The sequence below is a fragment of the Marmota flaviventris genome, chromosome 4 (assembly GCF_047511675.1).
Source record: "Marmota flaviventris isolate mMarFla1 chromosome 4, mMarFla1.hap1, whole genome shotgun sequence".
NCBI lineage: Eukaryota > Metazoa > Chordata > Mammalia > Rodentia > Sciuridae > Marmota > Marmota flaviventris.
The window spans coordinates 162,014,026-162,041,267 of record NC_092501.1 but is presented as its reverse complement, the minus strand read 5'-3'; the positions used below and the strand labels follow the sequence as shown (position 1 = coordinate 162,041,267).

Genomic DNA, 27,242 nt, shown 5'->3' with positions numbered 1-27,242 from the left:
ATTTAAGTTCTAAACTGTAACACAGTGCAGATGGATTAAGACATTACTCTTCTTTTTCATGTTTTCTTGAAAATTCTCAGTTATGTAATCCTTCATATAAAACTTAAAATTATTTAGTTTGTTATAACATGTGCATTCCCAAGAGAATTTGGGGCTTTCATGAAAACTGCATTAATTTTCTAATTTGACTTAGAAGGAATTGGCATGTTTTTGATACTGACTCCACAATTGAGAAAACAGCGTGTGTTTTCCATTTATTCTGTCTTTCAGCCAAGGTTCATCACAAAGACTTTGTAACTTGGTAAAGTTTATTCCTAAGTATTTTATGGATTTTGTTGCCATTGTGTAGAAAACCTTAATATTTCATTTTTAATAGGCTACTGGTTGCTCAAAGTAAAGTTTTGATTTTTCTTCCACTTACCTGGAGTGAAGTCTTTTACTGAACTAAGTTTTAACATTGAGGCACCCAGATTTCCAACATTTCCTATCATCTGCAAATAATGACCTACAAATGATGACATTGTCTTTTTTGGTGGGGATAAGGGTGGGGTGGCTTGACAGTGACAGTGCTGTACCGCAGAATAACATGGCTTTTCTTGGCCAGGGCTCAGTTGGTCTTAGTTATGTGTAGTCTTTGCACCACCTACCTAGGAACATGTCACTGCTCTGCCATCTAATAAGTGTGTGACCTTGGGCAACTTTTTAACCTCTATAGACCTCAGGGTCCCCATCTACAAAATAGGAATAACAGTGGTACTTAATTCAGAAATTAAAGAATTAAAGAATTAAGCACTAGTTTAAAAAGCATTTGGAATGCACATTAAGTCTTACGTCAGGTATTAGCATACACTAATCAAAACCCTACTGCATAATTTATCTCCTGTAAGCTTCAGAACCAGGTCAGAAAGTGCGTCAAAATGCATTTTGCAAACAAGGAAACAAGCAGCAAGAGTGGAGTGATCTGCCACAGGTCACTCTATACAATGGAGTGATCTGCCAAAGGTGATCTGCTCCTAGAAAATAATCCAATCAATCAACTCCTGTCAAGGCGTGGCTTAGATCGTATTAAAACGTTGATCCATTCTACCTTGCGTGGCATTTTACTAGAAAAACTAAAAGTACACTGACGCAAAGGCGGCAGGCTCCGGCCCTGAGTTCGTAGGCTTCCGCCAGGAGTGGCGAAAAGGGCCGAGTGCGCTCGGAAACGCTCGCCAGTCCTCGGCCACAATCGTCAGGCGGCGGGGCTCACGCTCCGGCACGTTTCGCGCAGGGTATTGTGGGAAAGGCGGCCGGTGCAGCCGCAGCTGCCATCTTAGAGACTCCTTGCGTTGCGGCCTTCTCGTTGGAGGCGGCCTTCGTGGTGACTGTAGACCTCGAGGAGAGGAAGAAAGTCGGCGAGTGGACAGCCGTCGTTCCTCCGGCCTCCACAGGACGGTCAGCCCGCGTCCGAAGGCGGAGGCGAGGGGAGCCAGGCGCGTGCGGGGCCCGAGGCCAGCGGTTAGTCAGAGCGGCGCCCGGAAGGATGGGCCGGTCCCGGAGCCGGAGCTCGTCCCGCTCCAAGCACACCAAGAGCAGCAAGCACAACAAGAAGCGCAGCCGGTCGCGGTCGCGGTCGCGGGACAAGGAGCGCGTGCGCAAGCGTTCCAAGTCCCGGGAAAGTAAACGGAACCGGCGGCGGGAGTCGCGGTCCCGCTCGCGCTCCACCAATACGGCCGTGTCCCGGCGCGAGCGGGACCGGGAGCGCGCCTCGTCCCCGCCCGACCGCATCGACATCTTCGGGCGCACGGTGAGCAAGCGCAGCAGCCTGGACGAGAAGCAGAAGCGGGAGGAGGAGGAGAAGAAAGCGGAGTTCGAGAGGCAGCGAAAAATGTGAGTGCCGCGGGGGGAAGGGCCGGAGAGTGGGGGTGCGGGCCGGGAGTGGGGGCGCTGGGCAAACGGCGGGGATGGGGCTGCGGGGTGGGCGGACCGGGAAGGTGGGGGCCGCTGCGGGGTGGGTAGGCTAGGAGAGCCGTGGGCGCTGCGAGGTGTGAAGACCGGGAGAGAGCGGGCTGCGGGACAGGCAGACGGGGAGAGAGGGGGCTGCGGGTTGGTAGATGGGGAGAGTGGGGGCGCTGCGGGGTGGGTAGACGAGGAGAGTGGGGGGCTGCGGGTGAGTAGGCGCAGAGAGTGGGGGCGCTGTCGGGTGGGTAAACCGGGAGACTGGGGGCTGCGGGCTTCGTGGGCGCGGGAGAGTGGGGGCGCTGCGGGGTGGGTAGGCAGGAAGAGTGGGGGCGCGGGGCTGGGAGAAATGCAGGAAGGGTGCAAGCACCCGCCTGGGGGAACACGTGGTTTGAAACCCTTAAGTGGAAAGACCCACGAGGTGGCTGGGATGTAAAATCGTGGTGCTAGAGGGGAGAAAGCGATTTTGGCGCGCGGAGTGGAGAGTCCCGGAAGTAGGGGTGGAGTTCAGAAAGAGGTCTGGGCGCTGCGCTGGCGGGTAAGGCGGGGATTCGGTTAGCCTAAAGGTGCGGATGGTCAGCTTTTGCAGGTCCGCTTGTGAAGGGTATGGAAAGGAATTAACCCGTGGGGTATAAATTGCAGCTTGCCAGAAGCATCTTTTTTTGAAGCTTAGATTGAGGACAGGGTTTAAGACACTTTAAGTGGTTCATCAAAAAACAAAGAAAACCCCCACATTTTTGGCTTAGTGTGTTTAAAGGTGTGGCCTTTGCTTTATATCCCTCTCTGGTCTTTTATCCCTTTTTTTTTTTTTTTTAAACAAATAAAAATCAAAATGCATACCTTAGTCGACTTTGATATTTGATTTCACCTATGTAACCATCATTCTATACAAAGTCTATTCCTTCATATACTCCAGTGAGTATGTGTAGTTCTCTTTTTCCCCCTTGTAGTATACTTGTTTAGAATACGTTTAAGTATTTGTCTTTATTTTTGCCTTGCTCACATACAGAATTTTTATGTAGGGAAAATCAGTTACTGTAAGGGTTCTTATTTGAAATTCTGTTTGGGTAAAATCATGTGGATCTGAAAAGGAATCACCTCTCAAGTGTCTTTGGATATAAGAGTAGATGTGTAAATGTGGATAAACCACACTAAGTGAATGTCTGGTTTTAAAATATAGTTTTGTGTAGGTCAGATGTTGGATACCTGTAATCCCAGCTACTAGGGCAGGGAAATCTCTTGTTTCAGGCAACAAAGGAAAGCCCTTTTTTCAAACAAAAATGTAGAGTTGTGTTTTTTACTTTTAAGATCATGTTACTTAGATGTTCTGGATTCCCCAAACTCACAGTAGGGAAGTAGAGTTTAACAGATATACTAACTCCCTATTTAACCAGTACTCATGAGGCAGGAATATTAGTAAATTATGATCTTCCTGCAAGGATTTTATGTATACATTATTGTCTAGGGGTTTTACAGTTTTCTGCAGTTAGGTTTGTATAATGTAGGCTTTCCAGCACACCTTGTTTCTAAAAGCAAAGTTATTAGGATGTATGGAAATATATCATAAATAATACTAGAGAGAAAGTTTACTAATTTGCTGTCTACATTTCTTTAAAGCTTATGCAGTTGTTCCACTTCTATACTTGGAGCTGTTGATGATGTATATGAAAACATGTAAAATCCAGCTTTTGGATCTGGAAAAAGATCCTTAGCCAAAAAGATAAAGCTATCAACAGGATATATGAGAAATTACCTAAGACATGACTGATAATTTTTCCATGTGAAATAACTACTTGCCTTTCACTAGGAAATTAAAACTTAAAGGAAAAATGAAAGGAAATTTGATATATAAAGAATAATTAGAAACATTTAGAAGCTACATGTGGATAGCAGAGAAGAGATCCAGGGATGAGATGATAGGAAATAGAATTGGTATATGGTTCTAGGTTGAGAGAGAGAAACTGCCATTCATGTTTACAAGGGGAAAGAGGTAGGACCAGTAGCCACTTGAACCCTAAATTCCTGTGTGCTGTATAGACTTTACTTAATGTGGTCTAATGCCTTAGAAATAATGCAAAGAAAAGTCTGGAAAGACAGGTGTTAGAGCTTTGGAAACAGGAGCAAGTAGTTGTTTACAAATCCCTGTTAGTTCATTCAGTTAGTATTTACAAAGACTTTAGTAGGTGCCAGGCACTGTGCTAGGCAATATTAATATAAAGGTGATTGGTCTCTTCTAAGATTTTGATGGCTAATTCAAGGACAGGTAATTGATACAACTGTATAAAGGAAGCATCCTGGTGGGTAAACACCTTAGTTGTCCTAAAGAATGAATTAAGGGTATAGGAGGAAAAACTGTCATGCTGGGTATAGAGTATATGTGGACCAAAGGAGAAAGCCTCCTTCACCACCCCTGTCACAATAAGGAGCTTGAAAGGCAGTGGTCTTAGAGTGGACCAGATATTTTTGGCTACAACAAGAAGTTCTTTAAGTACTACAGTGATACAGTGACTGAAGATGTAAACAGGCTGGAAATTAAGGAAGGGTTCTTATATGCCATATTAAGAAATTTGGTTTCATTCTAGAAACAGGAAAGGTTTTGAGGAGGTAAATGGCACGCACCCCCCCCCCCCATTCTAAACAGATCATGAATAGTTCTATAAGATGAAACAAGTTATGAGGAAGGAGGATACAGTAAACTGAGGCAAGAATAGTACAGTTACTAGAAAGGAAAAGAAGGACCAATTTAAGAAACATGGGATATAAAATTGGATCTCAGACCTAAAGAAAAGAACATTATTAGTTTTTATTTATAGTGTGGCTATTGTAATTTATCCAGAAACTTGCTGAACAGTGGCTAAGGAAGAGGGAAAAGCAGGAGTTTCCACTTGGCACTCCACTGTGGGCCATAGTTTTAGGTATTCTGAACTTGCTTAAATTAATAATGGTGGACTGAAGCCTAAGGAAAGGGGGCTTTACTTGTATCATTAAAATCCTGAGAGTTTATGAAACGACCAAGGCAGAGTATAAGGAGAGAAGAGAAGTTGGTTAAAGGGACTGAATGAAAAGCTCAGGTTGAAAGCAGAGCAGATACTAGAACAATGCAGAGTATCTTGTGTGTTCAAGAATTCTCAGATTAGATGGAAACAGTAAAATAAGATCCATTTGCTGAGTTTAACCAATTAGGAATTCTGTAGTCCCAGAGGAGATGAGATTGCTTTGCTTCTTAATCTTTTAAGACCTTAAACAAATCATCTCTGAGATTTTTTTTTTTGTCTGTGAAATGGAGATACCTGTCCTATTATGAAAATTGTAGGTATATCTAAATTATCTAGATGGTGTTTGGCATATAATGGGTCTCAGTGTTGTTTAACATAACTTCTATACTGTCAGAGCCTGCTGAGTTTAAAAAGTGATCTTGTGAGTTATAATCTTAATGCAGTAAAAGGTAGGCCTTTAAGTTATTTCCTCACTTTGAATAGCTAATTCACATGATTCAAAATTAGATTCAGAAGGTTATCATGTCTGTGTCTCCCATCCATTCATGAATTGCTCTTACCCCTCCAGTAGACTGGTATTACCATTTTTTTTAACTTTTTTTTTTTTTTAAGAGATGCTATATATGTGTTATATTAATTGCTAAAATAAATAGACAGTTGAAAATGTCTTGTAGCAAATCAGGAAAATGTTAATGGTGTGATGTGCCAAAGCTTGAATATTCTACTGTTGAACTAGGGTTTCTGTGATTCTCAGACAGTACTTGAAGAGCTCATTGTGAAAGCAAACTTGGTATGTGGAACAGTGCATTCTTGGAGGTTGGTGCTTTGAGACAATAAGAGAGCTTAAAGATCTAGCTGGTATTTGTGGCTAGTTGTTTTGGTAGTTACTTCATATCTTTTCCTCTCACATTTATTCTGGAGAGACTGTGTAGGATAGTAAAGTACTTAAGTTCCTTAGCTTTGAAGTCTACCAAGGTTCATATTCACAGTTTAGCAGCACCCATTAAGCCTGAGTACAGAAATTTAACTTATTAGCTTCAGTCAATAATTCATACATTGTAGGAACATATCTAAGATTTAAGTGGTGACATGCTATACTGAGCTTTTAGGATAGTGATTTGGACCTTTTAACTGCTATTGGCTAATAATTTTTAACCAGTTCCTGGAAATAAACCTCTAGGATTGAGTTCATACATTTTAAAGACATCGTAAAATAGTAGTGACATTTGCTCTGTGCCAAGTTATACTCATTTGACAGTTGTGAAATGTTGTGCCCTTGCTGTTTTGTTACCATTTTAAAGTTGATTGTGACTAGTGTATTTAAAATACCAGAACACATAGAAGAAGTAGGGTCCAGGTAATAATACCATTTCCATTGAAAAACTTGAAGATTTTGATTTAACCTTTCATTAGCACATATTTTTGGCAAGGAAATGATTGATCAGAGAAGTATAAGGAATAGATTAGAGAAAATAATATGATGTTGACAACTCCTATAGCAAATGTTTTATGGACTGGCTATTAGATATCATATCTTTTTAAAAAGACCAGTAAGTAGTGTTTTGATCTTCAAGAAAGTTCCATTGCCTCTTATGGGAGTTAGCTTAACAGTGGTCTTATTGATTATGGTGATAAATTTGCCATCAATGAAGATGAATTTATGCATAATTCAATTGTATATGTGCCTGTATGTGTACAGGAGGAGAATGAAGTGGTATTGAACTCTAAACCTTAATTTTTAATACTGGTTCAAAAAATTGATTTAAATTTTTTTCCCCGAATTCTAGAATAGCATATTTAATCTTACCAAGAATACCAACAAAAGTTATATTCTTGTAATACTCCAAGAGGAACAGTTCTGCTGTGGTGCCCAGACCTTGCTGGTCTTCACTTAGAGACACATCAGTAAGGCTTACTGCACTCATGGTGGAATAGTCTGTAGTTCCTCCAGGAGCAAAGGGAGATAAAGCAGCTTTGTGAGACTGCAGGAGGATGTTTCACACCCTCCACTGTTTCAGTTGAGCTTGGGACTTTCCATTTGCCCTCCCCTTTGGGCTATAAAACCATTGAGCTGTACTTAGACTTGACTTAGCAATAGAGAAACTCACCTTCTGTCCTCTGGCCCCTCTGGTTTGGTGTGATCAAGTGGGAGTAGAGACACAGGGAGCTGACACCATCCTGATTTAATTTTTGCTGTGAAGAATAACCTGAATATTTTTGGCTCATTTTGTCCTTAATGATCAAGTGTATGGAAATGTGGCCCAGTTAGCCACTGTGTTAGTGCTTAGGGATGGCATAACTTCCTGAGAAAACCCCTGAATATGTAAGTATAAGGTCTTTTCCAATTTTATCTATATTCCTAAATTGGGAACTTTTCTACTCTTGAGCTAATTTAAAGCCTTATACTGTTTTCCTTCCTTTCCACTTTGTATAGAAAGTTTAATTGAAACTCTTACAATATCCTTTTGAATAGTCAGTACTGAGTTCTACTTAACATTGATATTTAAGAATTGCATTGTATTGAAATTTTAAATATCAAGTTTCTTTTTAGGCCTCTACATTTAATAATTACATAATAATCAATTAGCAAATGTGTGTGTGCATTTATAAAACTAATGAAAAGTTGGCATATATAAAAGTAGAATATTGTTATCCTTATAAACCCATACCCAGATTCAGCAGTTGTCAGCCTTACTTGTTTTATTTTTTGTTATTTCTTTCCTTCCCTTTGGATGAAATAGAGACAACATTTTATATTAAAATTGTCATTTAATTTCCATTGAATTGAAATTACTAATTCTTTTAATGGTCTTGGCAGTTCCTATTAGGTAGTGTCACAGAAAGTACATGCTCTTATTGAACTGCTGTATATAAAAAGGCTTATTGTAATTACCACAATCTTGTATTTGATGGGAAGTTAAGGAAAAGGAGAGAAGCATAGTTATTCCTACGCTTTCATATCTTTTTTTAAAATTTAGGAGATGTTTATGAAATGGAGTCCTCAGTATGGGTTCTGCAAATATCTAGGACCTTAAAGGAAAAGAAACTTTCTCTAGTACCTCCTATTTTTTTGATGGAGAAGAGAAATGACGAAACTGAAGTGAAGCAAAATGTTGAAGACAGTTTTAGTATTAGTGTGGTGTCACTAAATAAGTGACAGAAGTTGAGAATGAAAACCTGTTGGGTGGGAATTGAATCACTCCCAAGAATAGAATTAAGTTGGAGTGGATTGAGGTATTTAAAGGTCACATTGAAACTAGAGTCTTTACTAAATTTATGAATTGAATGACTGTTTCATACATAGGTATGTCAAATGAGTCACCAAAAGATATAAAAGTTGCAGGTTTTATTTAATTTGGATTGTGAGAAAGTTGAAGTGTTAATAAATTGTTCTCTTAGGATGTAGATACTTAGAGTACTCCAAGAGCCTCTGAATTCATTAGTTAAGCACAAATATTGCCTCAGTATGCTATTCACTAGTAATATATGAGCAAAATAGGCAATTTATAGTGTTCTAGTAGCCATGTTAAAAAGAAACCAGAATTAATTTTAATATATTCTTAGTCTGTCAAATTTTTATTAGATCTTTTATGTTTTTCTTAATACTAATCTTCAATTTAGACTAGATGCATGTGACTAGAGGCAAGCATTGGTATAAATTTTGTAAGATTTCCATGATAATACCTTGATAAATGTTAGTATTTTCAGCACAGATTTTATTTTGAATAAACAAGCTGGTTTATAATAGAATGGAATTTAAATAAAACAAAAATATCATTCTTCATTGAACTTTATATTTTCATCTTTCTACTTTTCCTATTACTGGAGGAGCTTTTCCTTGAAGATCAGTGAAATTTTTGGAAGAAAAGGCACAGTAGAAAAAAGTTGAGAAATTCAGTGATCTATATTTTGAGTGGAAGGTTCACAGTTCTGTTAACTTCAGTCAAATCTCTTTAAGTCTGTTTGTTCTGTCTTTGCTTAAGGAGAAGGGGCAAATGAATTGAGCCAGTCTAAATTCCCCGCTGCGTAATAGATTCTCTTGCTTTTCTGTAGCTCAGCTGTTCTGTTGAGTTGGTTGGCAAATGAGCAAATACATATATTTTTAACAGCTTATCCTCTTATTATAAATTTAATAACAGAAGTATATTTCTTAACACCTTAATATATTTAACATTTCCCCATATGTGACATGAAATGAATTGTAAAGTCATTAAATATGTAAAATCAAGCTGATGTGATTGAGACTTAAAATTAGTGTTTTTAAAATATCAAAATAATTTTTTTCCACTTTGTTTCATAGTCGACAACAGGAAATAGAAGAAAAACTCATCGAGGAAGAAACAGCACGAAGAGTGGAAGAATTGGTGGCAAAAAGGGTAGAAGAAGAATTAGAGAAAAGGAAGGATGAAATTGAGCGAGAAGTACTCCGAAGGGTGGAGGAAGCCAAGCGCATCATGGAAAAGCAGTTGCTCGAAGAACTCGAGCGACAGAGACAAGCTGAGCTTGCAGCACAAAAAGCTAGAGAGGTAACGCTCGGTCGTTTGGAAAGTAGAGACAGTCCATGGCAAAACTTTCAGTGTCCGGTTGTGCCTCCTGCTCAGTTCAGAAAGAGATGGAATACAGACTATCTAATTCCTTTCTCATCTAAACTTACATTGCTGCGAAAGTTAATTTTTTAGCCTATTCAGAAGTGCTGACTGATACTTAAAAGTTACTTTCATAAAACTTATTCAAGGATACTTTTTGATTTAATGGAACTGGCTTATATATTTGAGAAGTGTTTGAAACTTTTGCCATGGCTGCAGGACTTACATTCTTTTGGGCGGGTGGGGGGAGACAGGAAGTGGTAAAGGGAAAAGGTTAAAAAGCCACCTGTGGTTGTATATTCTTTTCTGTTTATCACTCTACTACCTAGACTGTGAGAGGCTTTTTGCCTTCAGTCAGATTAAAAAGAGCAGGGCCTAACATTGAGTGACAGCACCTGCTTTTGATAAATAGGTTTTCTCACTCTTCTTTTTCCCTTCTTTTATTCCTCCCCCTCCCCCAAATCCTGCTTCAGCACAATGGACTAATTCTAGCATTCTGATCATAAGGCCCTCCATTTTCCTAATGTGTTTCAAGGAATCTTTTTAGGAAAAATGTCCAGAATATTCATCCACTTTTTTAGTATCTACTAACAACTCCTTTTTTTCTCTAGAGAGTTATGAAGGAACAGGTTGTCCTTGTCTGGAGTCAAGCTAAACACATGATTTGTTTTATCAGCAGCTGGAGCAGAAGTTGAAAATGTCTTTCTGTGAGACAGTAATTTGCTACTGAAGCTTTATGGCTTGTTTGCACTGATTACTCCAGGATCCTAAACTTGGTGAAAGACACTGGGACACTCAGGGTTAATTACTTCACAGCACTGAGTGTCACCCATCAAAATAGTTTGTGTTAACAAACATGAATCCCATTGGTGTGATGTAGGAAATCCTGTAGTCATATTTTCTTGAACTGAAATATTTGACTTAAAATATGGCTCATTGTTATTTTTCATGTGGGCATAGTTGTGGACAAGTTGATGCAGTATCAAATCTCTTTGCTTTCCAGTAAGCTTAGCTTATAACATGCGTTTTTCTCTTGTCCTGTCTTTAGATATACATGTCTATATTTATACTGGATTTCACAGACTATAAAATTGAACGTATGAAATTTGCAATGATACCAGTGCTTTTAATAATGATATTTTTGGAGTAATTGTGCTATCTTGTAGCGAGTTATTAATCATAGTAAAGATTTTTTTCTCTTCATTTGCTTTTTGTTTCATATTAACAATTTTTTTTTTTACACGGACACAACCCTCTGACAGTCTTTTCAAATATTAAAATCATTTGAATATGTATGCTGTGATCTGAACACTGCCCAAATCATCATGCAGTCTTCATATAGTTTGCATTATAAAATTTCATTAAATTCTCCAAGCAAAAATAAATTGCAGAATTTTATTTCCTAACCATGCATCCCCTGGATTCCTGAATTTCAGTTCAGACTGTAGATGACAATATAAGCTGCCTTTAGAAATTGTCAACATCTGAATGTTAAGTCCATTTTCCCCATGGAAGAAGCCCTTAGTTCCATGAAGTATGGATTACCATTTGTATTTTTCACTAACAGTAAATGTATTTTTCTTATTAATTGTTTGCCTTAGGAATGATGAATTACATTTTTTTGTTCCTTCTTACCATAAACATCTGCATTCCTCAGCTCAGCCTTCCTTGTATGTTGTTTCTTTATAAATGGTTGAGCTGCTGATGCAGGTATTGCCAAGCTAACAGTACAAATCATTTTAAAGAGGAAGCTGGCGCGTATGGCAGCCGAGGAGCACACTCTGCAGGACACTGGACAAGACAGTAAATATTCAACTTTTAATGCTGATTAAAGGAGTATAGGTAAAGAATACGTAGGTATACATAATTGGTGAGACAAATATTCACTTTATTTATATTTTATATATTATTTTTTAATTTGGTAAATACTATCCAGTTTGTAGTTGTCCTTGTTGATTTGTGTGATATTAAAATATTAGTAATAATTGCCAGGAAACTATCATTAGGGAGGGTTTAGTCGGTTGCTGTTTGGACTGGGAGGGATGATTTAAATTTAGTGCTAGAAACCAATTTTAGTGGCTGCACAGTTTATCATTTGTCAGACAGAAGGTAGCTATAAAGCTACCCAGTAAGTCAGATCAAAAAAGTTCAGAGGAAGATTAGTAAATATTTATCAATAAAAATAAACATTTTATTTTTCTAATATCTTAACATGTCCTCCCCTTTAGGAGGAAGAACGTGCAAAACGTGAGGAGCTAGAGCGAATACTAGAAGAGAATAACCGAAAAATTGCAGAAGCACAAGCCAAACTGGTAAGTTTAAATAAAGCATTTGTGAGAAGTATTTTGCATTTGCCTTTTCTTTTTAACAAATTTTGTGGAATGATTTTATGCTTTATAATTTCACTTATTTGCTGGGGACGCTCATAGCTACTCTAATGCTTTAAAGCAGGAGTGTGAATAGTTGACTAGATTCTTAGTCTGGAGAAGACTCCAAAATTTTCAGGGGTTTAAAACAGGTTTCATGGAGAAGTTCTACTTTCACCCCTCCCCAGTTTTTATCCATCCTAAGCCCATTCACATTTCTTCTATGCCTAAAAACACTAACACCAAAATCTTGGAGTTGTTTAAACCAACTGATGTTTAGCATTTTGTTTTGGGCTACGAGGCAGAATAGAGTATATATTTGAGCCAAGTATATGAAGATAATAAAATTCTTTTTTTTTTTTCTTTTTTCCTATTCCTAGTTTATAATCTAATCACAGAGACTTAAGTAATTATGATAATGAGAGCTATAAAAGTAGTAAAGAGCAATTTTAAATTGCAGTAAAGAAACCAATGTAAAAAACATTAAGCAAATTTTTAAAATCAAATTATTTATTCTAATTTGTTATACATGATGGCAGAATACAATTCATTCCGTATTACACTTATAGAGCACAATTTTTCAAGTTACTGATTGTACACAAAGTATTTTCACACCATTCGGGTCTTCATACATGTACTTAGGGTAATAATGTCTAACTTATTTCACCATCATTCCTATCCCCTAGCCCCCTCATTTTTCCTTCTTCCCCTTTGCCCTATCTAAAATTCCTCCATTCCTCCCATGCCTCTGCCCCCCATAACCATTATGAGTCAGCATCCCATTGAGTAAATGTTTTAAAAGGAAGAAACTATATCACTTCTATTTTCCTTCCAAGGTTTTTTTTTTTTTTTTTTTTAATGTTTACCAACATTTTTGAAGTTGAATAAAGATTTTGAAGTAGCCTCAGTCTGAGGAAGAAGAAAGCTAGAATTCAAGGACTATGGATATGAGTATTCCAAAACACACAAAGGGAAATAGGTACTTTGAGGAAAGACTTTTATCCACCATGAAGGTGGTATATACAGGAAGACTACTTCAAAGTAAGAATATAAGAAGAGATTGAAGGACATTTACCTAAGATGGTAGAGGGAGGTGATTAGTGGTGGTGATTTAATGCCCAGGAGTAAAGACAGGACCCAGGAGGAACTCTTGGCTTTGGGGAGAAATATAGAAAAGATTGTTAAGTTAGAAATGTATTGAGAATAAAAGGGCCCAAACAATGATATTTGTTGCTGAGTCATATTGTTGACTGGAGGTGGGGAGGCATGGCTAGTCTGTAAGCTTCAGTTCCCCTTTTTTGTGTGTGAAGTATGAGCCCAGGGGCACTCAGACACTGAGTTACACCCCATACTTTTTTAAAGTTATGCGATAGGGTCCTACTAAGTTGCTCAGGCTGGCCTTAAACTTGCATTTCTCCTGAGTAGCTGGGATTGTAGGAATGTGCCACTGTTCCTGGCTTATTTTTATTAAAAAAATAATCTTTGTGTTGACGAGTTCACAATAAAAGATCTCAAGAAGAGTCTAATTGATAATGGAGCCTACTTAGGGTGAAGGAGAACTTTATTATCCTATAGTTCACAAGGGTCTGAAACGTTAATATGGGATAGTTGGTTCAAAAGCATAACTTTAAAAAAAAAATAGAGTGCCCCAGATAAAGATGATACTGGAAATAAGCTAGGTGACTTAGCATCTTGACAATTATCACTGTCTTGCTTATTTTGAAGGCCATAATGAAATCTGTATTAGAAAGCCTTAATCCTACTTTCCCAGTGAAATACTTTGAAATCTGCTTAGGTAGAAGAAAAAGATATGAATATGAGATGTATGATAAATCATAGAATTTATCATTTTTACAAATATGTGATAATGCTTCTTTACTGATTCCATTTAAGGAGAGAATCTCTGTACACATGCGGAAGTAAGAGGGAGTTTTGAGTTTTATTTTTTTTTTTTGTATCAGGGATTGAACTCACGACAACTCAATCACTGAGACACATTCTACCCCTTTTTATTTCTTCAGATTTTGAGTTGCTTACTGAGTTGCTTAGTGCCTCGCTAAGTTGCTGAGGCTGTCTTTGAACTCAAATTCCTCCTGCCTCAGCCTCCTGAGCAGCTAGGATTACAAGTGGGCCATGTGGAGCCTGGCAGACCTTGAGTTTTAAAGTGTCAGCTTTAAAGAGTAAACACAGTCTGCTTTGGGAGGCATGGACATTCTAAAAGAGAAGAAAAATATGATTGATTTTTAGAAAATTGAAACAAAGTAACCAAGCAGTTGAAACTAGAATTCCTCGTAAGATATGCTGAAGAGATAGGATAGCTGTGGTAGGTTTGATTTGTGGATGGCATGGAAATTCCTCACCTAAGCCTGACATGCCAAGATCTTGATCCCTCCTGACCCTGGGGTGGTTAGGGACAGCTTAGCCTCTTTTGTCCCTTCAGCAGCTCTTCTTGTTTACTCATATGAACCATAAAAATACAAACTTTTGTTTATTATTTCTGGGAACAGATTGGTAACTATTGTAGAGGAGTACTTTTCAAGTGGTAATAGATGGCTAGTTCTGTGTTTTTAATCCCATTTCATTTAAGACTTCTACTTTTAAAAAATACAGTTCGGAGAATTGCTAGAAAGATGAAAGTCCTCTAAAATACTTACTGTTGGTTTCTATTTGTGATCTGATTAATTTGCAGACTATTGGGCTGCGGGCCACTTAGCACCAGGACTGTTCTAGAGGGCATAGATTTATGTTTGAGCTGGTCAACTGTAGGGAGTGTTATTATTCTGATGACATTTTTTTTTCACTAAAATGCTGTGGAAAGATACCATGGGGGAAAGAGGTTTGAATTTTAGAAAAGTTGATAAGAATTCAGATATACTTAACACATGTTTGCTGTGGTAAGTTAGAAGCATAGGAAGCTGTTGATGTTGTAGCAGTTTTTTAAAAAATTTCTATTGGTAGTCATATTGGCAGGGAAAGTAGGATGTACTTTGTATAAAATTATTGCTGTATAGATGGTGGCATAGAACACATGGAGATTTCTTTCGTTTTTATTGGACTTTTCCGTAAGGGAAAAAGCACTGTGCTTTAATTTTATACTTTTTTTTTTTTTAGGAAATATAATGCAAAATTCATTGAGAATCCCATTGAAATAACCTGGTGTTTGTGAAAGGAAGGAGATGTAATAGCATGTTACAGATACCATAGGGGAATTTCCTCAGTATATTAGCAGTGGCAGTTCATCTGATCAAACCAGCATTTGCGATTGTTTTGTGACTTCATGAGTACACAAAAAGTGTGGGCAGTTTGTTGTTCTGTGTGCTATGTAAAGCAAAAAGATAGGAAGCATTCTGGTCATAAGAAAATGAGGGGAAAGCAGTTGTGGCCTCAGGAGCTATTTACTAAAATTGTTTTTGAGAAGCATTTTGGTTTTAAAGTTGACAAGGAATTCATTTCCTCTAAGTAATTTAATGTATTTATTGCAGAGACAAGGCCAACTCCAAGAAAAGTTAACTAAATTAGTATGGAAATATTTGGTAGGTGGTGTCAGTGATGTGAGATGATTGATCGACTTGTCATGGTGGGAGGCTTGAGAAACCTTTCTAGAAAAGGTACCCCTTGTGCTCAGCCTGGATAGATAAAATTGGAAGTAGGAGGCAGTGAGGAAATGAAGCAGGGCAAAGGCCTTTTGAGCAGAAATAATAGGACAAACACAAGAGCAGGTGAAATGGAATCTCCTGGGATCCTGGGGGAAAGGTAAGTATGTTAAAGCAATGTTAAGTAAGATTTTGAAAGCAGATTAAAGAAAATACTCTGGGAGGGGGGAGGAGTTTTTTTTTAAAACATCGTAACAGTGAAGACATAAAAGCAGTGATATTTTACAAATGGGAAGAGAAGGCCAACTTTCTAATTACAGCTCACAATAATTGACAAACATTAAAGAGATTATTTATACAAGTACAATAAAAAAAAGGCTACAAAAATTTCAGAAAATAGGGAAGCAAAGGAATGCCCCTCTCTTTTTTGTTTTTCTGTAATAGCAAATCCTAAATTGGAAAAGCTGTGGCAGTATCCTGTGTTGGTAAGGATATAGTGTAAGGAGTGTCCTTTATGTGATTATTTTGGGAATTTAAATGGAAATACAATTTCCCAAAATACTTAACAGTAAATTAGTAAATATCAAATTCTTCTAAGAATGTGAAAATGGATCCTAAAAATAAATTGACATATAAAATCAATTATAATTTATAAAATAAAGTTACACAAAAATAAAATTTTCCCCAGATTATTTAAAATAGTAAAACATTCCAGGTTATTAGCAAAATTATAATCAGTGAATTATTCTGTAATCAAAAAATATTTGATGCAGGGGAAATAGGAAATAGCCAAATAGGAAACTTACATCTATAATATACTATTATTTTGAAAAAAGTATATTTGTACATTTTAAGACACAGAAATATATATGCTAGAGTGCTTCCCAATAGTTTTCAGTTTCTGCATATTCTACAAGTAATCTATATCACTTTCATGATCACACAAAATTAGGAAAACAGTTAACAAGCCACACTTTTGACCAGCTTTTCAATAGACCCTTCTGATAAAAAAACTGGGCCCAGGGATGACAGTAATGTGTTAAGCTTATCAACTTATATATGAAGATCAATATTAAGTGCTCTAGTCAAGGGTAGTTTTTTAAATTCATTTTAGTTTCAAATTCTCTATCAAGATATTTGCTTTGTCTATCCATAAAAAATAAAATTTCAACTGACACACATAACTTGTTTCATTAAATCAAATAATTCATCTAAATGTGACTTGGTTTTACTTTGGCAATGCACAGCTTTTTTCAAATATTGCAAGAGTTATTGCTAATACAGTACAGGTTTATTATTATTATTTTAAGTAGCACTTAAAATTTTTTGAAGTCTCCAGAGGTTTTGTTTTTTTGACATGCCTGAGAATAACCCCAAGTATTCAGAAATGTATATCAATTTTTCTCTCTTGGAAAGAGAAGCAGCAGACTTTTTAAAAGGTGTTAGATATTGCTGTGGAATAATGTTCTTGCAGGAGATTGTGTTAGTAAGAAAAACAACCCTCAACTTGTTCCCCTGGTGGAGGTGGTAGTAAAATAGGAATGTGTGGGACCTGGGGTTTAATTAATCTACATGTGAATACCTAAACTAAGAATCAGACTGGCAGATTTGATTAAATTATAAATAACTTGCTGATTAGAAGAAGGACAGGTTAATTTTGACTAGATGGGTATTCTTTGAAATTTTATAATATGTGAAAATTATAAGTTGATTTATAGGTATCTTTAATATTGAGTTAGTTTTCTCCTTCATCCTTCCTTGTGCTATATCACTTTGAATACCCATTTGAGAGATGTTTGAAAGTGTATATATCCATGTTTTTAAGTGTAAAATAAACAGTTCACTTTATGATTAAGAGAGAGCTCTGTAAGGAGTTCTAAGAAAAAAATGTGAGCAAAAACTTTTTAATATGTTTGTGTAGTATGCTGAAAAAGGTCCTCTTCTCCAAAGAAAGACACTTATATTCTAATTCCTGAAATCTATGAACTATTACCTTGTTTGGCTGAGAAAAGTGTATGTATAGGAGAAACTCTTTGCAGATGTGAGAGATTATCTTGAGGTGGGGAGTTTATGCTGGATTATTTGGTGAACCTCAACTGCCAACACGTGACCTTTTCAAGAGAGAAGAGGGTATTTTTACCATACAAAACAGCAGAAGTTGAAGTAAAGACAAAGCAGAGAGAGATTTGAAGTTTAGTGTACTGTGGCCAGAAGCCAAGGAGTCCTGGGAGCCGCTGGAAGAGTTAGGCAAGGGGCTCAGCCTCCAAAAGGAATGCTGATACTTTGATTTCAGACTAGTGATACTAGTTCCATATTCTGGCCTCTAGCATATATTTCTGTTTTTTGGAACTAAAAATGTGTATGTGGTTTTGGAATTGGGTAGAAGCTGGAAAGATTTTAAGGCATGTGATGGAAAATGGATACATTGCTTTAAAAAAACTGTTAGTTTTGAAACTATGGACTTTAAAGGTGCTTTGGCTAAAAGCTGGTCAAGAACATGTTATTGGAAACTAAGGGAAAAGAAGGCTTTTTTTGTGATAGAAAACCTAGCTGAATTATATCTTGCAATTATATAGAAGGCAGAATTTATAAGGAGAATACTAAGTGTTGAAAGTGTAGCCTGGCTTCTTACTGTTCATAATAAAATAAAAAGAGGAGATCAAAGAATGGACTAAGTTTGAAAAGAATCAGCACTCAGTTTTGGGGGGAATATCTCAGTCTGTCCAGATACAAAAGATGTTCACTGGTAGAACTTGCTCTAGAAAGAAAGCCATAGGTTTGGCAAGAAATAGTTTTGCTGTTGCTGAAGAGACCATGCATGTGATTTATTAGGTCCCTCTGCCATCTCAGTAAAAGCCAGTAATGGATGAGATTATCTAGGAAAGACCTGTGTAGGTCCCTCTTGTCTACTGTGTGATCTGGGTTGAAGACTGTTGTGGTTTGAACATCTCCAGAATGCATATTGACATTTAATTGCCATTATATTGGGAGGTGAGAACTTAAGAGAAGTTAATTGGTCACGAGGACTCCACTGTCACAAATGGATTAATGCTGATTATAAAATGATCTCTTGGTCTTTCCTTTTTGGTGGGAATGCTCTCTGGTCACATGATAACTTCACTGTGTTATGATGGAGCAAGAAGGCCTTCATCAGATGCTTCATTGGACTCCCTGGCCTCTGGAGCTGCAACATATAAATTCCATTTCTTTATAATTATTCAGTCTGTGGTATTGTATTATAGCAGCCGTAAATGAACTAAGACCAACAAGGTTTCTGAAAATGTTATTAGTAGAAACACTGCCAACTCTGGACTGAAAGGGGTAGAAAGAAAGGACATGGTGAAGGGAGGCTGTCAGACTCCCAAGAAAGTCCTCACATATAGGGAAGGTTGATGAGAGGACCAACAAAGAGATTTGAGGATATTGGCCTTGATGATTGGAATTCAGGAAATCCTGGTCTCCATTAGAAGCTGGAAGGAGCGGGGGTGATTCTCCACTAGAGCCTTTGAAAGAAAAGTATTCCTGCCAACAGCTTGATTTTGCTGTGGGGATACTGATTTTAGACTTACCATCTCCACAGTACATTTCCTTTGCAAACTATCCAGTTTGTGCTGATTTTTTTTTTTTTTTAATGTAACAGCCATATACCATTTGGAGGAGAACAGGGCATTTTATAGTAGAATAAACATTTAAGTGGAAATGGCACAATTTGGAGGAGAGCTAATAATATACACATTTTAAGAGATAGAAAAATATGGCACTGAATGTGTCAGATATTTTAATTTAGTTTGAAATGAAAGTTTTCAGTCAGAATGATTTTTTTTTTTAACGCTCATTTGATATCTTAATGTAGCTGGATGCAGTGGCCCATGCCTATAATCCCAACAGTTTTCGGGGGCTGAGGCAATTTGGCAAGGCCTTGATCAATTTAGTGAGACCCTGTCTCAAAATAAAATAAAAAGGGCTGGGGATATATGGCTCAGTGGTTAATCATTCCTGTATTCAATCCTTGGTACCCAAAGAAAAAGATTAATGTATTTGGGGACAGCAATTTAAAATATAACTAGATGTTATTGTGAAGGATGACTTGAAAGACAGACTAGAAACAAGAAGCCATTGAAAGCTAGTGAGAAGATGGGGTCTTGTATTCATAAAGTAGCAGTTCTTAGAATCATAAATGGGCAGGTAATGGGATATGTACAGGAAGCAAAAGGGGTAAGAAAGTTAGCTTGTCAGTACCATGGAAGACCCTCTGATGTAATCATTCCTAAGAACTACAGGGATTACCAGGCATTTAAGGAAAACTGAAGTATACAAAATGGAATAAATGACAAAGACAAAATTTTCTAACCCCAAGAAAAGAGATCTTAGGGTGCAGAAGATTCAAGGAGCCATATCTAGAAGATACAGGTTTTGTTTGAAACTTTGGAACATAAAGGATAAAAGAAATTCTGTAGTTAACATACTTCTGTTGGCAGTATCATAGAGCATTGTCTTTGGAGGTCTACGACAGTGGATTTCATCCCTGATATTTCATACCTAACTCAATTATCAGTCTTTTTTACCTTTTGAAGCAGTTATCTTTAGTTAATATGGCATCTCAGGAGATAACAAGGTTGATGTTTCAAAAGTGGTTTAAAGGGTTGGGGATATAGCTCAGTTGGTAGAGGGCCTGCTTTTCATGCACAAGGCCCTGGGTTTAATCCTCAGAACCACAAAAAAGGGGGAGGGGTGGTTAAGATTAGAAAGGTAACAAGAATTAAAATAGATTGAGAAGGGAGTATGTGATGGCATGAATTCTCTTTGTAGGGAAGCTAATGATATCACATAAGGATAGATGGGGAATATTGTATACCATAAGGAGAGAACCTCATCGTTACTAAGAAGGGAGAGGATCTTGTGTCTTACCCTTCTATGATAATTTTTTAGCCTTAGAAATGAAAAAACTTTAAAAAATTTTTATTAATACAGTTTTGTGAAGGTCAGAATTAATCAACTGTAATTTCTTTTTAAATTTTTTTTATTCATTTGTTATTTAAAGTGAGATACATTAATGTATAGAGGAGATGATGTATCAAGTAATTAAATTTACAAATAGCAGAGTGGATCAGGATTTGCGTTCTTGAAGGTTTAAAACATCCAAAGTTCATATTTCTTAGTAGTGGCATGGTTCCTAATTGTGCTGTTTTTTACTTTTTAATTTTTAAATCTTTTTGGTGTTATTTTTGTAATTACTCTTCATAACAAATATCTCTGTCTTTGGGGTGTTTTTTTTTTTTTAACATTCTATAAGATTTCATGTCTGTGTATATATCAAATAGTGAGTGGTTTTCAGTATCCTTACTTAAAGGGACTGTTCGGCAACACTTTGAATAAATTACCAATGTAATTGAAGTGTGAAAGTAATTTTTATAATATCATTAGATTTTCTGAGTAAAGATAAGGTATAGGATACTGGGAGGGTAAAAGGGCTCCTTACCTATAACATAACAGTACATTTTGTTTCTGTATGTTCCTTCTTACCAGTCACTTTTGGGGTGGGTTGCAGAGTCCTGGGTCTAATGGCCAGGAAGACCTGTCCAAATGTAATAGCTCTGTTGTTGTAGGCCTTAAGTTTCTCCTTGACTTCCAAGATGTTCACCACTTTATCCTTGTAACTTTGTATTGTTCCTTACCCCCATGCATACACTCCTTTTTTCTGCATAAATGTGAAACAAAAGAAGAGGTGAGAAGAACAATGGATGTTTTCTGCTAGATTGAGTCAGTCAGGAAGGAAGAAGTTAATTGGAGGGAGGTTAGGGTTTATAAAAAGACCTAGCAAGGGTACTAAATTTACCAAAGGATGGACAGAAAAACACTTTTTTGGGGGGATACTAGGGATCAAACCCAGGGGCACTTAACCACTTACCACATCCCCAGTCCTTTTTTATTTTGTCATTTTGAGATAGGGTCTCACTAATTTGCTGAGACTGACTTGGAACTTGTGATCCTCCTGCCTCAACCTCCTGAGCCACTGGGATTATAGGCATGTGCCACAACACCCAGCCAGAAAAACTTTATTACATTACTAAGTACTTCTAATTGGTGCTATATTATTAGCACTGGGAATTAACTTCTATTGAGATACATGGTCCCAGAGAAATTATAGCTCTACTGTACAATCGTACTTATATCTTTTATGTTTGTAGACTTAAACAAAAATGAGACTTGATTATTTGTGGTGTAAAGGTAACTTCAGTGCACTATGATTTTTCTATGAAATTGCTTTACTTTATAATTTTTGTTTCAATTTTTTGATTATATAGTCACATGGTTCGCATGACTTTTAAAGAAAAATATACAGTAAAGTTCCTGTATCTTTCCCTTGGTCTGTCCACTTCTTATTCCCATCTCCTAAAACATTCAATTATGTTTTTTGTTTAGAATTTTTAAAATGCATGTCAGAGGTAAATATATATGTTTATTTATTGCATGAAGGTAGCATGCACTGTATGCATGCATTTTGCTTTTATCCTGTAATAGCATATTCTTGTTCTGTTTCAGAATGTGGAGGCTTTTTTTAGTTTTTTTTTTTTAAGTACATATGCAGTATTCTGTTTTGTAGATCTTTTATATCTTATTTAATGTCAGTGCTTAATTGCTAAATATTTGAATTTTTTCCTAGTCTTTTCCTTTTATGAAATATGTTACAATATATAACCTTATCAAATTATTAGTTTTGCATGTGTGCAAGCATACTTATAAATTCCAGAAAATGAAATCATTGGGTTAAAGTATTGCAAAGGGTACAATTTTGATGGGGATCAAAGTGCACTTTGTTAAGATAGAAAATGCTTTCATGCTTTTGGATTTCTGTCAGTTTGGTAGGGTAAAAGATGGTATCTCTGTAATTCTAATTCTAATCTCAGGTTGAGGTTATAATGTTCTTTCTTTTTGCCCTTTCACCCTCACTCCCCAGGGTTCCAATATGCTTTTCTAGGGCAGAATTGGATTTTTAGGGAAAAATGAGCTTGGGTGTTTTATATTGACAGTGATTTCCTAAAACACATGCAACACACTTTTATTCAGTAGTACACACTTAAGTTTTTATCCTAAATGTGTGATGATTTATTAAAACTGAATAAAGCAATTGGCATATGAGTTAGCTAAAGAATAGAAATATAATTTTTTGTTGTAATTGTCATGGAAAATCTAAGGAAGATTAGTGATTTGAAATGGATTCTAATGTACAAGTAGAATTTTAGTGTAAGGTTTTGTTGTTGGTGTGTGTGTGTGTGTGTGTTGGGAGGGATTGAACCCAGCATCTTGTGCTTTCAAGGCAAGCACTCTACCAACTGAGCTATATCCCCACTCTTAGTGTAAGTTTTAAGGCTTATAGAAATGTGATTTAGAAACACTAGCTATGTTCTGTAGACAGTGGAAAAATCATTGGAAATTTAAGAGCAAGAGAGGAATGGTAAAGAAAAGCAAGTCTAGTCACATTATCTGTAGGATGGATTAAAAGACACACTGAAAACAGGCATATTGTTTTAGGTGTGCAAGAGATGTGCGACCCTGAACTTGTATGTTGGCAATGGAAACAAGAATAAACTCTCAGACCAGAGAGAATGTAAAAGAAGCATTAAGGAGACTTAATGACTAGTTGTTTTCAGGAAGAGAAGGAGGCAAAAGAAATCTGTAGAATTAGAACAGTAGATAGAAAAATTTAAATGTTTGAGCATGTTGAATTTTGAAAGGACCATTGGGACTCTGTGTCCTGTAATTGTAGCTTAGAAAAAAGATCTGAGAGAGAAAAGATTATGTTATATCTCTCTTGGATTTTCCACCTGACCCAGCTACCAGGGCTTTGCTCATTTCATCCCGATCTTTGCTTATTTCTCTCTAACCTGACTTAACTATAGTAGATCTGTTCCACCATCTGTCTTCTGCCTTTTAGTCTTCCCTGCATTGTCTTAAACCTTTTTGTATTAACATATTTAGGAGATGCTTTTTTTTTTTTCTGTTTTGCCTATCCATAAGATAAAATTCTAGCATTTTTGCATCCCAGAAGCTATTATTACATATTCTCTGCCAACAGTCCTTCAGTCTAGTCACTTTATGTTTTACTTTTTAAAAGAAAGTAGAGACAAAATGTGTGATCCAGTGGAGAACCTAGTGTTTTGTATTAGAGAATATGTAGGAGAGAGCATTTTTTAAATAATTAAATAATTTATTCAAATAAAGAGAAACATCACTGGATATATTGTTATTGACCATCTTGAAAATAGTTTCAATAGAATAATGGAAATAGAAGTAAAGACTTAAAATGATTGAATGAAAATTGAAGGGAGCTCACAGGATACAGTGAATGTTTTTAAAAAATCAAGATCAGAGGGAAAAAAGGACACGTTGGTGATGGATCGAAAATTCAGGGGTTAAAAACAGGCTCTCATGGTGGCGCTGTTAACCCTTGGTATTGATTGTGGGATTCTATCTTTTGCATTATAGGATGTCTAGCATTGTTCATGATTTCTACCCCCCAGGTGCAAGTAATCATCTCCATTTGTGACATCCCAAATTATCCCCTAATCATTGCATAGTGTCTTAGGGGAAGAGGAGTAATAGTATACCTGGTTGAGAATTGAGGAATTGGATGTGGAAGGTAGGAAGGAAAGATTTAATAAGAAGTTTATGACAATGGCCGGAATTTTCTTGGTAAAGAGAGGAAACCTGTAGGAGAATACAGTAAATTCTTTGCTTGAGATTGAAGGGGTTGAAGGCACTGCAAGAGTTACTTAAATCACTGCATTTGAAATTAGATAGCATTTTTAGTCCACTAAGTTTACTAATTTTTTTCTCTCTAGGAAATTATGTCTATAGTATTTCTTAGTTGCATATCAACAATACAGTGTAGCCCCAAGGGGGATTTTTCTATCATTTATTGTATACTTTTCTAATTATGAATATAGTAACCAGTTATAGGTAACAAAAATCTGCCTTGATTTATAATTGATAGTTTTGGTTAATAATTCATAGAAGATAGGTAAAAGAAAATCTACACTAAAGATGATTTGTAGAAATTTCTTTCCATTTTCAAAATGTGTTTTCCTACAGTTTTGTTGTTGTTCATAAAATGTGAAATACAGAAAATGCAGGAATAATGAAGATTCTATTTCATCACTTTTTCTTTTATCATCTACTGTGTGATATTAGGTATACTTTGAGAAACATGCTCTTGTATGTTGTATTGATCATCAGTTGTCACTTGATAGACAAAATATTAATAAAAGGTCTAATTTTTCTTTTAATTTACAGGCTGAAGAACAGTTGAGAATTGTTGAAGAGCAAAGAAAGATTCATGAGGAAAGGATGAAACTAGAACAAGAACGACAACGTCAACAAAAAGAAGAACAAAAAATTATCCTGGGCAAGGGGAAGTCCAGGCCAAAACTGTCCTTCTCATTAAAAACCCAGGATTAAATTGCAAACTCTGAACTTTTTACAAAGAAACATGGAAAAACTTTGTATGGTAGCTTCATGTTGAAGTGTTTTTTTTTTTTTAATTTTGGTTTTTTTTTTTTTTTAATTTGGAAAATCTGGAAAGTTAGCTTGTTCTAATAGGGGCTATGCTCTGCAATCCCTTTTATTTTTATTTTTTCCCCCTTAACTTCCATTAAGTCAAATCCTTATCAGATCATTGCTATCTTCTAAAAAGTGATATTTTTTCACCTGTTTGGATTCTGTATTGTGGTCTGAAGAAGAGCAGATCACTTTGTAACTAGATGGTCTGATAAGGTTTTTACTGACCCACTGACTTCAGGGTTATACTCTGTTTATTACATCATAATGCTGGTTTTGCTGACTTTTTGTTTTTTTATATCTTTATAAAAAAAGAAAAAGTTGGTAATTGCATTGGAAAATTCCCAGGGTATTACTGGACCTGTGTGGTGTATTGTTAAACCAGTGTCCTTGTGATACTGTTGCTCTTGATGTTCCCGATACAGGTAAGGAAACAGTTGGTCAACTCTGATACAAAATATATATATATATATACATATATATATACAGTTCAGTATTGTCTCTGTTCAGTTTGTTTTTATTTCATTGACAAAATCAAACCAGCATTCCCCATTGTGTAAATAAATGATTTTGCTGAATAAAGTAAAGTCTTAAATTCATATGTTTAAGCAATTTTTTTTAAAGTTTTGTTAAGTCTTAAAAAGAGGGTGGTTTACTTTTTGATGGTCAACAATATAAGTCTTAGAACTATGCTATACTTCCTCATTTATATTTTTAGCATAGGGTTTATATGTCCATTAAATATACTTGTGAAATAGTTTAATGGCTATTTTTACAAATACCTACTTTATGCTGATAGAGCACTTATGACATCAAATATTACCTTTAAGAAGACTTAACAACACCTAGAAGGAGATTTAACTCCTTAAACCTGTGCCTCTGTTTTAGGAAACAAGTATTGTCACCACAAATTGTACTTAATAAAGACAAGAAAAATGCATCTAAAAATTTATGGAATATTAGATCATTTTCAAAAGGGGGCCATCAGAAAGGACTTAGCTTTGAACATTCAAAAAGGCTAAAGTAGTCAAATCATCCTTGCATGTTTATTTTTTGGACGAACACCTTTAAACTTTTATATAAGGTTTGTGTTTGATGGGTTTTTTGATTGTTGTTTTGATTTTTCGTTTTTCCTTTTTGACTTTTGGCTTTGTGTTTTGCACGTGGAATCTTATGGATGACTTCCATCTTATACACTAGAATCTGCCTCATCTTTATATATGTTTAAGTCTACTGGTGTTAAAATGTTTATTCAAGAAAAGGATATGGATATAAAAATGCTACTTGCGATGCATAAACATGTCACACTAGAGAAAATGTTCCCCAGTATTTTCAAGACAGTTTGATCATTCTTTAAATTTTGAAAACAAGTTATTATGAGATGACTAAATGGTAGATTATTTTATAGTGTGTGCATGCTAAGAAAAATGCTATTGCTTTCATTTTGAGCTCTTCAATGAGTCTAATTGTGGTAAGGAATAATAAAATCAGCTTAAATATCTCTAAAGATAGAATTTTAAGTAGGCATGAACTGTAGTGAGAACTTTTAGTAAACATGATACCTGTTATTCTAAAATCAAACATTCACTTTATTTCCCTAACAAATAGGTTACCTACAAGTTTTTCTTATCTCTAATATAAATTAGCTGTGATTATTTCATGATTCTTACACTTTTTTTTTTATTGTAACTTTTTTTTGATGCAGATTCACTGTTCCTAAGTTGTGTATTCAAGTTTTTGGAAATGTTTATATTAAAATTGTTTTTGCTATACTAGTGTTTTAAATATTGTATCTGAAGAGAGTAGCCTGAACTTAAAATATTTGAAATCAGCGTATGCGTGCCTTTTAATCCTTTTTTAAGTTTCTTACTGCCACATATTGTGTGAAATAACAGTAAGTCACTTAATGAAATTGCCGTATCTACTTGCTGTTGGAGACTCACATGAGAGATGAAATTGTCCCTGTGCTTGGTAACTTGACTTCTGTTCTTTGCCGGGCTACAGGAAAGAGATTGTAATTGTTAATAATATACACCCAATCTTTTCTGTGCTGCAATAATGTAGTAATTTGTTTTCTTCATTTGTTTCCCTTGCCTTTGTGTACATACTATAAAAGTTAAATTTTCCCCCTAATCCATTAGTTCAGATGTTCCCTAATTTATTAAATATGCCTTTATTCACAATTTGTTTTCTTAGGTTATTAAT

General features: G+C 36.1%; 1 protein-coding gene across 1 annotated transcript; it reads left to right on the top strand.

Moving 5' to 3' along the window:
• The first annotated feature begins 1,277 nt into the window (after positions 1-1,277).
• On the top strand, positions 1,278-25,636 carry Arglu1 (arginine and glutamate rich 1). Its single transcript, XM_027938850.3, has 4 exons — positions 1,278-1,869; positions 9,235-9,460; positions 11,749-11,832; positions 24,774-25,636. Exons 1-4 carry the CDS (start codon positions 1,523-1,525, stop codon positions 24,936-24,938), a joined length of 822 nt encoding a protein of 273 aa, XP_027794651.1. The 5' UTR covers positions 1,278-1,522; the 3' UTR covers positions 24,939-25,636.
• Positions 25,637-27,242: the final 1,606 nt, after the last annotated feature.

Excerpts from the sequence above, each read along its gene's own strand:
- Arglu1 (XM_027938850.3), top strand. The coding sequence starts at position 1,523 with ATGGGCCGGTCCCGGAGCCGGAGCTCGTCCCGCTCCAAGCACACCAAG. Across the intron at positions 1,870-9,234 it reads TTCGAGAGGCAGCGAAAAAT|TCGACAACAGGAAATAGAAG; the intron begins GTGAGTGCCGCG and ends TTTGTTTCATAG. Across the intron at positions 11,833-24,773 it reads CAGAAGCACAAGCCAAACTG|GCTGAAGAACAGTTGAGAAT; the intron begins GTAAGTTTAAAT and ends TTTAATTTACAG.